This window comes from Cariama cristata, unplaced genomic scaffold (genome assembly GCF_000690535.1).
Source record: "Cariama cristata isolate BGI_N322 unplaced genomic scaffold, ASM69053v1 scaffold40561, whole genome shotgun sequence".
Taxonomy (NCBI): domain Eukaryota; kingdom Metazoa; phylum Chordata; class Aves; order Cariamiformes; family Cariamidae; genus Cariama; species Cariama cristata.
This window is the reverse complement of record NW_009598241.1, coordinates 8,074-23,409: the sequence shown is the minus strand read 5'-3', so window position 1 is coordinate 23,409 and position 15,336 is coordinate 8,074. Positions and strand designations below refer to the sequence as shown.

At 36.4% G+C, this 15,336-nt stretch overlaps 1 protein-coding gene across 1 annotated transcript; it reads left to right on the top strand.

Moving 5' to 3' along the window:
- The first annotated feature begins 111 nt into the window (after positions 1-111).
- On the top strand, positions 112-13,606 carry ENKUR (enkurin, TRPC channel interacting protein). The gene is made up of 5 exons (XM_009709197.1): positions 112-192; positions 3,575-3,720; positions 6,939-7,165; positions 8,998-9,144; positions 13,248-13,606. The coding sequence occupies exons 1-5, from the start codon at positions 116-118 to the stop codon at positions 13,419-13,421; spliced, it is 771 nt and encodes a 256-aa protein (XP_009707499.1). The 5' UTR covers positions 112-115; the 3' UTR covers positions 13,422-13,606.
- Positions 13,607-15,336: the final 1,730 nt, after the last annotated feature.

Genomic DNA, 15,336 nt, shown 5'->3' with positions numbered 1-15,336 from the left:
GAGCCGTTCGCTGAAGTGGGCCGAGGGTGAGCAGGAGCTGCGAAGAGGGAGGAAACGCGAGGCCCCCTCAGCGAGGTGAGCGGCTTCCCCGTGTCCGGGGTCCCTCGGCCGGAGGATGACGACGCAGTGTGCCGAGGAGAGCATCTATAACCTCCTGCCGCGCCTGGAGGAGAAGCCTGTCAAACCTCCCAGGTATGTGGGCGTGACAGTACCACTTGCAGACACGGTGACTGGTTCTGGCAAGGCAATACATCTTACGGGTAACAGGTATTTAAAAAAATTAAAATCTAGTTTTTGCATAGTTATTGCTCCTCCTAATGAGTCACTAACTAACATCTGAAGGTTTACAGCCTGCTGCATGAGCTCATGATTCAGTCTGGTATCTTTCATGCCATCTTATTGACAAAGAATTTACAAAGCACTCGTTCCACGCAGAGGAATTGCATGACATCTTTGTTACTCGCACTTATAACAATTTTTCAGTGAGCAGCTGAAAAGTCTTTGTTTTTTTTTTTTTTTAATTTTTCTCAGTGTCATGCTCCCATTCTTTTAAGGTGTGTCTTCTGATATTGTTTCTTTTGCTTCTCCTTCTCACCCCTTACCTTAAAAACATGAAAAAGGGCCTTTGCTCCCCTAGTATTAATTCCTTTGAGAGTTTTTTGAAAATTCTTATTTGATAATTATGCAAACATATGTTGTTTTTTCAAGTCCCTATTACTTTATATGAAAGCAAGCTGTTAGTATTTTCAGTGAAAGGTTAATGTAGGTCATAACTGAATATCTTTAAAATGAATAGAAGTATCAGTGACAATCATTAAAACAAAGATAATTATCCCTTTTCAGGTAAAAGGGTTCAGACTTGTGAGATTCCTAGTTCTGAACCTTTTCTCTGTAAAAATAGATCATACCTATTTTTTTGTTTCCAATGTGAATGAAAGATACTTTTGGCAGACAGAGGAAAGTGAAATGACAGTATGGCAAGGCACAAAGCACACTAAATCCATTCCTGTCCTAATAGCATTCAGGGATGTGGATATTCCAGGACCATCAGGTTCAGTTTAGGCAAGGGCTTCCTTACATTGGATACAATCTGACTAAATCCCCTTCTGATCTCATTGACTTATGTTATCACCCCACTTTCTTCTTTGGTTCGCAATGTGCCAGATATCCAGCTGGTAACAACAGTGTGGAAGCTGGTTAATAGCATGATCTGACCAGTTTTAACTACTGCATACAAACTCTAGGGTCTTTTTTTTTTTTTTTAAATGAAATCATATATATTTCACTTTCAACTGACCAGGTACTACTTATGAAGCCACAGCAAGCATCTTCATTTTCTCCCAACTTTGATGTCCCAAGGTGACAAATAAGGAATAGTAACTGTCTTCTTACAAATGTATTTTCTTTTTTTCCCTTTGCCAAATCATAAATGGATTAAGATTCTGAAGTCCCTCATAACCACATTTTCTTCCTTGCAATCCTTCTCTAACCCTATGATGTTGGTGTATGACAGCATTTAGCCACTTCCTTGGCCTGAAAAGTCACTGAAAAGATACGAGTGCCACATATCTTTGTCCAAAGGAATGCCTATAGCTGTCTACAAAAGACATATTTACCTTATGCTAACACGTAATAAACTCAATACCTTCTCATTGACTTTCTCATCCCAAGACTGTGTGAACCCTGCTAAGTCAAACTCCTCATAAAATCACTTTCTCTACTGTGTGGCTACAATGCCACTCCTAGAAAATGGTAAGGAACGCAATTATTTATGAATGTGGTTGGTTTGTGCCTATGTCTATAGCTGTTTGCTGTGAATGTAACAGAAAAAAATAAATAAAACCTCATTCTTTATAATTAGATGTATTTCTGGAATTATATATAATATTAGGTACATAATCTTCTTTCTGATTTTGGAGACCAAATCTCCAGAAGACAAAATAACTCCACATTTTTAATGAAGTCCTCTTACATGTTCTAATGTTATGATCAAGTACAAATACATGTATCAGGCATTTGCAGCTCACATACAAAAGCTTTTATCAGTGTTGCTACTATGATTCCCATTCACTGGCCCAGGATCACATCTTTTCTTTCATACTATTTCAGTATTTCTGTAAAATAGGTTGCATTATATGTAATATTTTTCTGTTCTTTTGTTCCTTACCTAAAAACATGGTATAGTTTTTTCATACATAAACACTCTTTTTTTTTCTGTGAAAGAAGAGTGCAACTGTTCATCAGCTTTTGTCTACCATAAATTAATATGACATGGTTCCTAAAGATGAACAGATTTTAAAAGGTACAGTGAGGTAGCCTCAGCTTCAGGAGTAGGGAGTTCTGCTCCCTCAGGAAAACATCTGTCACAGCTTAGTCCCTCAGATAGAGGCAAGATGCTGCTAATCAGCTAATGATCAGTATTTGGCTTGTTTTGGAGAATATGTTTGCACACTTTTGATTAAAGTAGAAATTACAGTGCCATATGCAACATCACACCAAAACAGCAGTGTGTGCCTACTGTGTGCATACAGCTTTTCATGTCTGAGCCCTTACTGGTTTTCACATTAGCGGTTTCAGTTAGTGCCAGAAGCACCCATTACAATAGTTCAGCATCATAGTTCAAATCTGTGTGATGTAAGAAATATACAGTTTGCTGTGCTATTTCAGAGCAGATGTTTATCACATCTAATCTCTTATGATAGTCTGTAACAGATGGTTCAACAAGAACATTGAGACAATGATATACTGGACAGTAATAAGATAAACTGATGATCAAAGACATTCTGTCCAATTCTTGAGTACGTTTGACGTTTTCTGAAGCATGAGGTTTTACATACCTTTAAAATGTGTTTCGTCCCATAGAATGAAGCAGTGAATGTTCTCATTACCAATATAGATTTCATCTTTTTTGAATCCAACCTAGCTTTTTGTTAGATGTGTTTGATTGCTGTGTAAGTCCCTACAATGTACTGCAACTGCAGCTTCTGAAACGGTTGAGATATATTGGCGTTTGCATCTTTCTCATACTACGAACTTTCAAATACAGAAAATCTAGCAAAGCGGGCTCATGATTACTATTTTCCTGTCGATGCACAACAGCAGCATATTTTGGATGCATTTTTGAACAAAACAAATAAACACATTAAAAAAACTTTTCAAAATTGAGTTAATTAAAATATAAAACCCAAAGTGTATAACGCACAACATCATAAAAATAATGAATTAATGCAAGCAATACTCAAAGCAGTTTATTTCCAAAATTTAGGTTTTGTTGAGTTTCAAAATGTCTGTGTTCAGTATTCATATGAACAGTGCATAGAGGAACCATTTCCCAAAGTATAATACTGACCTTGGAGACACAAGAGATGGAGGAAGAAGCAAGCGAACTTCAGAATTAGAAAAACCACTTGTCAATGCAGTGCTGGGCTAAGCCTTAGTGTGGAGGTTGTATGAATGACGGCCTTTATTTGGGAGAGTATAAAAGAACTACTGCAAAAATGTATATTCTTTGAAGAAGTATTTTTAATAATTTTCTGACCTTTAACTTCTTTATGGTTATTTTTTAATGTCTAAGGTATATATCCATATTTAGACCATCTGTGAAACGTGAAGCAGAGAAAAATAAAGCTCAGTGGAAAACTATGGGACCAGCAAAAGTTGCAGTGCCATCTCCAAAAAATTTTCTGCAGAAACATTCGAAGGAACCCAAGCTACCAGCAAGTAAGTGTAGACATTAAATATATGAAATGTATTGTAGTTTTTTAATTTTAAAATTTATAATATTAATGTTGAAAGTAACAGTTAGTTATGGAGAATCCAATTTTAAACAAAATTAAAATAATTTTTGTATGCTGGGGTAATTTCCATGGTTCATTTTATAGTATCTGTGATACCAAAATTATTTCTTTATTTTGCAAAAATGTATCTTAGTTATTGTGTAAAATACTGAAACAAGCAACAAGGAGGTTGTATATCCGATTAGAAAATACAGTACGTATTTACTGTCATGTGGTACAAAACTAGATGAAATATAAAGAAAAATTGTATCTCTTTTGGCTGCAACTATTCAGATGTTGAAGATGTATTAATGGTATGTTCTGCTGATATTTCAATTTGTAATTATATAGTTTAGATTTGTACATCATTCTTTTCTGCAAGTGATCATTAAAGTGAATAATATGAATGGGGGTATTGAAAGTGAACTAATTGTTTTTAATGCTTGAAGAAATATGGGAAAAGTATGTGTGCCTTTCTTGATGTTATAAGCAACATACAGCTTTTATTCTTCAGCACCCATTGTTGGCTCTTAATCCTGTAGCATTGAATTGGCTGGCAGTGTTCAAAGCATAGAATTTTTTTGAGAGCTGCATGTCAGAGAAATAAGAAAATGGGAGTATTTTTTTTCAAAGTGCATCCTATCTTTGGGCACAAACCATAATTCTGGGTATAAGGAGCTGACAGTTCTAATGTTCAGCCTCATGGCTGGTCCTGCAAGGGCAGAGCAACCTTCTTAGTGCTGCTGGAGTTCTAAGTACATTGCTTTCAGAATTTCTAATTGAGTTATAAAGTTTCAGATTGAAATTGTTTTTAGCCTGGAAAAATAGAAGAGCTTAACGTACAGTATAAAAAAAAAAAAAAAACAAAAAACAAACAAAACAAAAACCAACCTGTCTAAGAGAATGTAGGAGTCCAGCACCCGAATTTGCGTGGCACACACAAATGGCTTTAGCACTGAAAATACAGGCTGTCCAAGGAGGCTTTGGAGGCTTAATGCCTTGGGCAATATTGTTTATTAGAACCTTAAGGTAAGCTTTGGTCTCAGAGGTTCTGTAGGTATCCTAGGTCATTTTTGAATAAAGCCTTCACTTCTTCAGAAAATCTGAACAGCGTTCAGTATACTGGAATGTAATATTTCATGACATCTGAGCATGAATGCTTCCTAGCTCAAGACCCTGTTAAATTACCACACTAGAGTTTTAGATGGGCATAGGAAAGAAGGCTGATTCACCAATAATTTGGAGCAGTCCCTGAGATCCCTTTTAAGTACTTGTATTATAAAATTAGTGTTACCTACTTCAAATTTGCTATATATTGAGATACGGCACTCTGACTCATTTTTCTCAGACAAGCAGCTCACAATATTTCTATTTCAACTTGTTGATTCAGAGCTTCATAATAGCAGTATGTGCTTTGGTGTTTGCTTTTGGAGTCAATGTACCAGAGCCTCAAAATGACTATGACACATCATAGCTTCGATCTAGACTAGTAATTTCATTGCCATGATTAGATCCTAACAGATCTTGAGAAAGAACTGTATCATTAACTCAGAAAGTTCTTGTACCTTTGTTGGATGGAATTTCTTACTTACCTCAGAAGTTTCACTGCTTACTCACCTCTTTTAGAGTATGGCACTTTCATCACTTAGAATTTAACCAGTTATCAGTTGTCTAAATGGGATGATGGCATTGCGTTTGTGGTATCTGTGCCACCTTCAAAACTGGGTTTGATCCAACTAGTTAAAAAATACATTGCAATGACAGAACAAAAAGATTGAATTTTTTTTTTCCCCTAAAGTCTGGGATAGTGTCATTCTTTTAGACTCTGAATACTCACCACTTCCTTACAAAAGGTGTGTTTCCTAACCTTCAGCTGAATCTTGTTGTGTTACTGGACTCCAGCATTAATTTTAACCAGCCTCAGTTGCTGGCTCCAGAAGTGGGAGCTCCCAAAACGGGAAGTGTGCACCAGTGTAATGCAGATAAGGGTGAGCCAGTGCTCACTGAGAAGCTTCAGAGATCTTGTTTCCAAAAAGACATCCTAAGAGAAATAGTACTGTAGGACACACACACTTATATCTCTAAGTTATGGCAAGCTATCAGGTTGTAAAAACAAAACCCAGGAAAGTAGTGGTTCGTGGGGTCAGTATCAGGAAACCAGCTGTTGTAGGAATGAGCTCCATCACTTGTGGCATTACACTTACTTTCCGCCAAAGAAGAGCATGAACTGAGACAACCTGAATCAAATAATTATCTTTGATAATGACTGTAAGTTAGAGTTATATCTAGTGGGAAATATAGTGGGAAATTAATTGTCTTTCATCACTCACCTGAAGTGAGACTACTTGGGAGACTACTGTCTTTCTGTTGGCGCCTTGGAGAAAAGACTACACTAAAAAGGAAGAGTTTCTATATTCTCTGGAGAAAGGACCGTGAGAAGTTGTTTATGAGTGTTAGGGAGCAGCAAGAGCAGGGCTTTTCCCTAAAGAGAGATGAGCCAGAAATTGAAGGCAACCACAGTGCAGGCTGGCAATGACCCCACCAACAGGGTGCAGTCCCACCACACCAGAGGCAGGCAAGCAGACTCAGGTGGTGATGAAAATGGGTCCTATCAATGGTGTAGAGACCATCAGGCAAGATGGGTAACGGGCCAGGTCCATCCACTGATTCCACATAGCCCTTCAGGAACAGGACTAGGGAGAGACATGGCTGAGACAGCTCAGCCAGGCACTGACAGCACAGGGCTGAGCTTAAATGGCTTCCTGAGCCCAAGGGTGTTGGAGTGGATGCCCCAGGTGAGACTGGGTAGAGTCATTAATGCCTAAGGGCGCTGGCAACGAGCATCTCTAGTAAAAGTAGTTTTAATTACATTTGAAAGAAGTTCTGTACTACTGCAATTAAGAGGAAATGAGTGGCATATTATAAGGAAAACCCATCTAAAACAACATAGTATTTCCTAGGTTATGAAACTTCTGTTATACCAAACAAGCATACTCATTTTCATCATAGCACATTCATAATCCATTCTTTCATTGTAGATAAGGTTGGTTTCTATTTTTATGTAATTTTGTATATAATTTTTCCCTTTTAAAAATGTAGTAACATTAAATTGCAAAGCTCTTCATGTTTATTGCTGAGAATGTTTACATGCTCAATTCACAGGAAAAAAAGAACAGGATAGTAAGAAATTGCCTGCATTATCAGTGCCACGGAGGACAGATCACCCAGTTATGGGAATTCAAAGTAAAAAGAATTTTATAAATACAAATGCAGTTGCTGCTATCACGGGGTTGCCTAAAAAGCCTCAACCTATTTATGTTGATAGAAGACAGGGAGATAAATATCTGCTTGAAACTTCAGGACTTGTTCCAAAATACATTAAAAAAAAGGTAAGTTTTATTAAATTATAGTGGAAATACTAGTAGCAATGCCTATTTTAGGTTCTCTCTTGTATTCTCCTATGAAATGTTTATGATTCTTTTTGAGATGTTTAGATACCATGGCTGTTTGTGGTGGACCTTTGAAATTCATCAAGGAGAAATCACTGGCACTAGAGTTGTGCCTTGCCTTTGCTCTGGATTCACTTTCTTATGCTGTCAGCAAAAAATCGGCAGAATGATGATGCTAAAGCAATAGCATATGTGTTGCATTGGGAACCCAGGGAATATCTAATGTGGAGACAAATGGAGTTCTGTGATGAATGAATGCTGTCTCTTTAGGAAAGATAGGCAGGGAAGAAGACGAGGGGTTGCCCTTTGGATGAAGGAGCTGTTCAAATATATGCAGCTCTTCTATGAAATTGGCAACAGGCTGGTTGAACTTGTGGGTCAGAATCAGAAGAAAGGCCAGTAAGTGTCAAAAGTGTGTTTGTTATAGACCATCCAATCAGGTGAGGAACTGGACAAAATCTCTTTAAGCAACTTGAGGAAATCCTCAGATCACAGTGCAGCTTCTTACGGAAGAATTCACCTTCCTTGATATTTGCTGAAAGGACAACACAATGGGATGAAAGCAATCCAGAAAGGTTCCTGGAGCATGTCGGCAACAGCTTCTTAATGCAGATGGTGGATGAGCCAACCAGTGGTCATGTTCTTCTGGTTCTGCTGCTTACAAATGAGAAAGAACTGGTCAGAGGTGTGATAATCAACAGTAGTCTTGGTTGTACAGGCCATGAAATAGTTCAAGATCCCCTCCTCCTCGACGAGGCAGGTGGTAGTGTACAGACCTTGTACTTCAGAAGAGCAAGCATCAGCTTATTCAGGCACCTAGTAAGTAGGACTCTGTGGGAGACAGCTCTGAAGAGCAAAGGAGCTTGAGAGAGGTGGCATGCCTTTAAGGACAACCTCCTCCAAGCACAACAACAGTGCATTCCGCCTCTCAGGAAAACAAGATGTATCAGGAGTGTGGCGTATCTAAACAGGTAACTCATGACAGAGCATTATACAAAAAGAGACATGACAAATGATAAAACTCATGATAGACAAGATGCAAAAAAGTGAACCTGCAGCTCTTGTAGTACCTTTGCATGGCTAAACATATATATAAACAATGCTAGTCATAGCACTACCCAACACTAAAAGATTTGTGAATCATTTCGCGTTTGGTAGAAAGAAGGTAGACTCCAGTATCTTCTGGCAGAGGTAGACAGGCTTCATTTTACAAAGGATAAGGCAAAATAGATGTGTTCCCCATAGTACACATGGGATATTCAGAAATGATTTTTCCTCCCAGAAACACAATTCTGCCACATCCAGGATGGGATAGTTTATCATTCCTAACTGGTCCCATTTTCATGTATCTGTTGCAATGTTCACCAAAAATCAGGATACAAGAAGACTTTTCGAAGAAGGTATCTAAGGAATGTGTTTCAGAGTGTAGAATCTGATGCCATATAAAACTGTAAAATAGCTTGCTGTCATTAACAGGTTTCAAACTCCTCACTCAACCATCAGTTCTTATAAATAGACATTTTGGTTTCTGGATTCTGATGTCTTCCTAGGTTGCAAAAAGAAATGGAAGGGAATTGTTTATACATTTTGCTCAGCTGACAGACAATCATGTTTGATACTTGTAAGCATACAGTGATTTAAGATTTTATTGCTTGGTGACACAAAATTCCATTTCAAGCCATCTTTGCAAATATAATATAGTATGGATGACAGGTATGTCTTTGTTTCCTTCTTAAAAGCACATATAAGAAACTTGTTCCTTACCCTTGTAGGATTATGGTGTTACACCAAAATACGTAACACGGAGAAATGAAGAAATTAAGAGAGCTCAGGAAGAGTATGAGGCCAATATCTTGGAGCATCTCAAGAAAAAAGCCATGAAACAGCTATCTGATGAAGAAAGGAGAAGTATTCTGCAGGTGCATATTTTGATTTAGCGTAATTAGTAACATGTACAAAAGATCAAATAAGGTCATGTAAGTGCATATAAATAATAAAAGTATACTAGATTTTTTAAGCGAGGCAAATCAGTTAGATACTTTTTCACTAGATGGAGCTGTAGAACAGTTGTTAACTGAAGAGCGCTGATACAGCTAGAGTTTTAGTCCAGTTTTACAAGTACTTCAATTCTGTTAGATTCCTATTCCCCTTAATGACTTGGAATTGCAATGAAACTTCAAAGGAATGCAGAAAATCATCTATATGGATTTAGTGACAGTTCTGACTCTCAACTTGTGAATCATGGAAAAATACAAACTGCCTTTTTTTTTTTTTCCCCCCCAGATGCGTAACATTGCCAGTTTTATTAATAGTTTCTATCTTTTCACATTGTGACCTCGCTGACTAAAGCATAAGGTCATGCCTTAAAATGTGGCAAAAACAGAAAACAGAATTAAATTACAATATATTTGTAGAACTATGACTGGAAAAATTGTTCTGTCAAGCTGTTTTGGACACTATCTTTCATACAGTTTTTATTGCACAAGTTTTTCTAAAGAGAAATAATAAAGTAAAAGAAGTAGAGGGGAAAAGAGACATTTTAAAAGTATATCCTATCCTGGAACTGGAATTTGTCATGATCACATTTTAGCCAAATTTCCTATGAAAATGAGGCTTACATTACTGTGATACCTGTTTATCGGTCTGTCCCTTCTTCTTAGCAGCCACCTGAAACAAATTAGAAGATGGATGGACATCTCCAAGATGCTAAAGTCCCATAAAAAAGCCAGCAGAATATCTAGAGATAAAAGTGAGTGTCTAACTCACTTGCAAAGATTAACTGGTTAATCAGCAAGATCCAAAATAGCTAACACAATGGTGTCTCTTGCTTATGCAGCAAGCAGCAGAAGCTAGGAAGGAGTATGGGAGAGAGGTGAGGGTATTGCATTGACAGCAATATAAAGAACAAAACAGCACAGGATATTTTTATGGTTGGAAAGGCATGGGACAAACTGATGGCCCAGCCAGTTAACTATGCAGCAGAAATATATGTGCAAAAAGGCATGTCAGTTCAGCTGCTTACAGTTCCGCATTTAATTTGATTAAAATTATGTTCTATATTTTTAAAATACAAGAGTGCCCTGACATATTTTTAATTAAAAAATTTTAGATTGTTTTTATTAACTCAGTATTTTCTTTAAATTTTTTCAAAAAAGTTTGCTCTTTCATTACCAGATTACTTATACAGTTATATTGTCAGGAGGAATTAGTGTCCCCAGGGTATGTGGCTTCTACCCAGTGCTCAGCTGCAGACATATGGGAATTCCTGTCTTTTAAAATAATTGATGTTGCTAGCGAACACATGTGCACTATCTGATTTGAAAGAATACGTGGCAATAGATGTCTGAGAACAAAATGAAGCCTCATGAACTTACAAAAATAAAGGGAAATAATTTGTGCCAACATTTTTTGAACTCTCCATTATGCTTGCTTTGGTTGGGATTTTATGAGAATAAAAGAGAATGTTGATAAATGCAGTACATATTTCTCACTGATCCAGCATGTATTAGAATTCCTTATATAGAGTTAGATGTTCAGTTTGTGATGTAGCCCATAGCAATAGTGGTCAGCATATTACACTGCTGCTGGTGGAGCTGTGAGGGAGATTTTTATGGAGGGAGTCATCTGCTTTTGATCTCTCCACTCTGTAGGGATAGAATAAATTGTGTGATGAGTGCATGCTTTGGTGTGTTTTAAAATTCACTGTTTTCAATGATTTCCAAACTGGTTTTTACTAATGTACACAAAGAATAATTATTTAAAAGAAGCTATGAGTGACTCTTCTATGAAAGTTTTGGAAATACGGTATTTATTTTCATGACTATATATTTGTAAACTATACCTGATGCCTGGTGGACTAGGAGCTTTATTTAAGTACTTTAGAGTCCTGGATTCCAAAGGCAAGTAGAATTACAAGACAGTAAATAAATAGCCTTGTTGCTCTAAGTGTCACATGTTGAGGTAGAGTTTTTAAATTTATGTAGATATTTGTATATGAAGACTGTTGGAATAACCTTTGGACAACACTTAGACGCTTAATATGATTATGCAAAAAGCATGAATATGCAATAAATACACTGCTTTGAATCAGTAAAAATATTAGTATCAGTAAAATATTAGTTCATATTAGTTCTCTGTCTTAGTATTGACAGAGACAGGTCTTTTTTTTTTTCTGTTAATTCATATAGTGAACAAAATCAGGTGGGTTTTTAAGCACAAGAGTCCTTGAGTTCTGAAATAGAAGCAACAATCTTCACAGCTAAATATATATTAAAAATAACTCCTCTAAATTTAACTTCAGTGTGTTAATCTATTAGCCAATCTGGGAGAAAAGGTGCTTAATAATATGGAGAAGGAGGACATGAGGCTGAAAATCACAACATGCCATAAAATCACTGTGTCAGCTGAATCTGGTTTTAGTTATGGAGAAGAGTTGAAAACTTTAGGTTTTTTTAGAAAGTAACTTCAGCTCTTCATTTTTGAAGATTCTTTGTGATCTCCTGTGTGGAAACAGAGCTGAAAGCCAAAAACATTTTGGAAAAGTATTTTCTCACTGATAGCCATATTGTATTATTTGCTGATTGCTGTATGAGTTCCTTGTAGTAGCTGTGATTATTAAGTTCACCCATATAGTTTTCATGAGGACATTTGATGCACTGAATAAACTTTACTAAATCCTTATATATGCATGTATAGGATGTGTAGATTTTGATTATCCTTTTGAGGAGAGAAAGTAAGAACAATTGTTGCAGTAATTGTGGGGATGTAAAGACAAGTTTTAAATTTTATTTTTCTACCACAATCTGGTTCTATTCAGCATATATTGGTGGATAAAAGTTTGTCTCTGATGTTAACAGGTTTATGAGTACATTTTAGATGATTGCATGGGCTTTTTTTAGGCAGGGTTTTAGTTTTGGGCTTTTAGCTATGGAAGATACAGTTCACTTTATCTGGTAAGGTAATTCTTTGCATAACAGCATTCAAGAGAGGTAGCAGTTATTGATTATTGTTGATAGGGTCAGTGACAGCTAGGTTTTTTAGTCCAAATGATAAACAAGTTGCCTATAGATGTCATTGTAAATGTAGATTAGGAAGGGAATGCAATTATTTAGAATTTTTTCAAAGGAGTTCATAGTAGTTAAAATATTGTGGGATCAGTTTGGTGTCCATGGCCTGTGCAAAGTCTCATTTATAGAAAATGAAGCTGGTGGTGAGATGAACTGAAACTATTGCTGAATTTTGGATGGAGTTCCAAGCACTAGTATTCTTGTCATTACTTAAGGTAGGTAATGCCAGTGTGTGATGTGGTGATTATCTGTAGCCAGGTTGCTGTTTATGGGGAAGTGGTTTCTGTAGTGCAGTTTGGAACATAATTTCTGTTGCATTTTGGAGAAAAGAAGGCATTTGAGTTTTGAGGCAGCTTTTATGAATCCTGGTAGTTCCTCAGTGAGCATATTAGCATTAGATACAATGGAGCAGTCAAAGTTGCCTACCAAAGTTGCCTATCACTGAAAGTATAGCAATTCTCTTATATAGAATAAGGAAGAGTCACTCTTCATTTGCCTTGTGTAGTTTTTCTTGAAGATATTGAGGACTGGAAATGAAGTGTAGAGCCCTCCTTGAGTTCCTGGTAGGCTACAGAGTTGACTGTTGGTCATATTGACTTACTTTTTTTCAGTTTAGCATTTTTGTAGCTCGTCCTTCATTGGCTAGTTTACTTATTGTTTTGTTGCCTCTTAAAGATTGTAATTTTTTCTCTCCAAGGCACAGAGTTTTTTAAAGACCATCCCTTATATTGCATCAGAATGAGTCAAAATTATTTTGTTGCAACTACTTTGACTTTTAAGCATTTAATTAATTTGGTCCAATTAAAGTGATTAAACATTATCTATATCTATCCATATCTATCATTTTAACATTGCTGTGACACTTATCAAATGCAATATTAATAAAAAAACCCTAAGTCGTTTACATGCATATTATTCTTAGTGAAGTAAGCTTTTCTCATGTATTTCCTTACTAGGGGCTGAAAAAGAACTGGGAGGAAGTGTATCGTGAATTTCAGGGTCTTCCAGTACAAATAGACACCATACCCAAGAAGATATATAAAGAAAAGCTGGAATCACAGATGAAACAACTGGAGCATGACATAGAAGTAATTGAGAAGCACAAAGTTATCTACATTGCAAATGAGTAAGGACTGCTTTTTCAGATATTGCCTCTTTCTTCCTTTTCTTTTTCTCTATCCCTACATCTCCAAGAAGTGCCTCCCTAAATTCTCAGAAGAAATTGATACCACCAACTATTTAGAAGGAAATACTCAACTAATATAAGTATGTAGCTGCTTAGAAGCGTTGTTACATATAGCTCTCATCTGTATAATTCACAAAACGCTTTGAAATAAATTTCTTCATTAAACTTTGAGTATAAAAACATGAATTCAATCTATTACTCTTTGTATTTTTTATTAACTACTAAGATTTCTATAAACATCAACCAAAAAGCATAAAAAATATTGTTTCATATGTTCGGAGCACTTCTTTCCTTGCATAGCCAAAACAAAGTGAAATAATTGGCTCCTGAAAACAGCTTGGTAAATATAACTTTAGGGCGGGATGGCTTCTGGACTAGTTATTAAAGAGCTATTGTGCTTTACTTAAAAGCTTGAGTGATTGTATTTCTAAACAGCTTGGCTTCTGCATAACATTTTGTGTTCTCATTTTTTGTTACCAAAACCAATTTTTATAGTGGAAGCCCATAATAATGTAGACCTCATGCAATACAGATACCACATGTAGCTTGCTGTATGCCTTTATATATAAATAATTCTGTAATACTATAGTAAATCTACAACTGAAGTAGATTGCTATTATGTGTGTAATGTTAGAATGAAAGCAATATACTAGCATGGGAGTCAAGACCTAGGCAGAAATTATATCAGCACACTATACTGCAATTATTTGCATAAAAAGAAAAATTGTTTTTCTTTCCTACTGCTTAACCTTTGCTTCAGAACACAGCTTTTTCTGTATGGTATCACTTATTACCACCAGCAGCTCTTGTGACATCATAGTATCTGACATCAGCAGAGGATGAAGTAAAAAATTTCAAATGAACTATTAAAAGCCAAATTTTCACATACTTTAAGTTCCTTTCATAAATTTGTCAGGGAATGGCTTTGAAGACTTTGCAGTGATTCTAGGCTATATTTCTTGTGCATCTTAAACTTGTCTATGACATGCACGAGGAAAGCGTGGGTGTGAATGTGTATTTTGTTCTTTGTAACTTATTGTTCAGCAATCATGTTTATTTTTGAAAGATATGAGCTGGAAGAAAGCTGTGGTTTTTTGAAATATGAATTTTATTTACTATTTACTCAAAAGAATGACTGATACTGTATATATTTTAACAAAACCAGACCAATTATAAGCACTTAATAACATGTCACATTATCTCCTATTGAAGTACCAGATGCCTTTCTTAAGAAATGCAATACAATCAAACGTGGCTGTTACCTGTGGCTTAAAATAAAAAACTAGATTTGACTCCAAAACAGCTGCATTCCCACTGCCTCACTCTCAGCTTTTAGTTACTCATAGACCATTTGGGTGAGTTAGGTTGAGGATCTGGATTTGGTTCTTCCATTTATCATCAGTGCTAACTTTATGGAAATGCAAAGTAGGCGATGGCCTATCCCAAAATTTGGGACAAGCAACTAGGCCATACTTGGAAACATTCATCATTCAGCAGTAATAACGACTGCTCTTTAAAATTGTCAGAAGGATATTAGAATGTTATAGGGAAGTTAGGAAATGAATGGGAAGGAATTAAAAAATATTCCTGCTTAACAGGAGAGGGAGAGACGAAAGCCAGTGCATTTCTGTAGACGAGTGGGCTGTTACTAGTGTCTTTCAATGGTACTGTGGGGTCTTTTTGCATAAACCTCTTACAGCACTTTGCAGGTAGCTCTGCTGCCACACAGGATGTTCCCCTCGATACATGTGAACAGCTTCTGTCACCCTACGGGGAGATTATAACTCCTTCCATCTATTTTGATGTGTATTTCGTGCAACCTACCAACGCTTCTGATTATGGAAAAAATATAATGAAAA

What these genes read in the sequence shown, in the direction of transcription:
- ENKUR (XM_009709197.1), top strand. Translation starts at nt 116, where the DNA reads ATGACGACGCAGTGTGCCGAGGAGAGCATCTATAACCTCCTGCCGCGC. An exon ending in GGAACCCAAGCTACCAGCAA is followed by an intron (nt 3,721 to 6,938) that starts GTAAGTGTAGAC and finishes CTCAATTCACAG; the next exon opens with GAAAAAAAGAACAGGATAGT. An exon ending in CAAAATACATTAAAAAAAAG is followed by an intron (nt 7,166 to 8,997) that starts GTAAGTTTTATT and finishes TTACCCTTGTAG; the next exon opens with GATTATGGTGTTACACCAAA.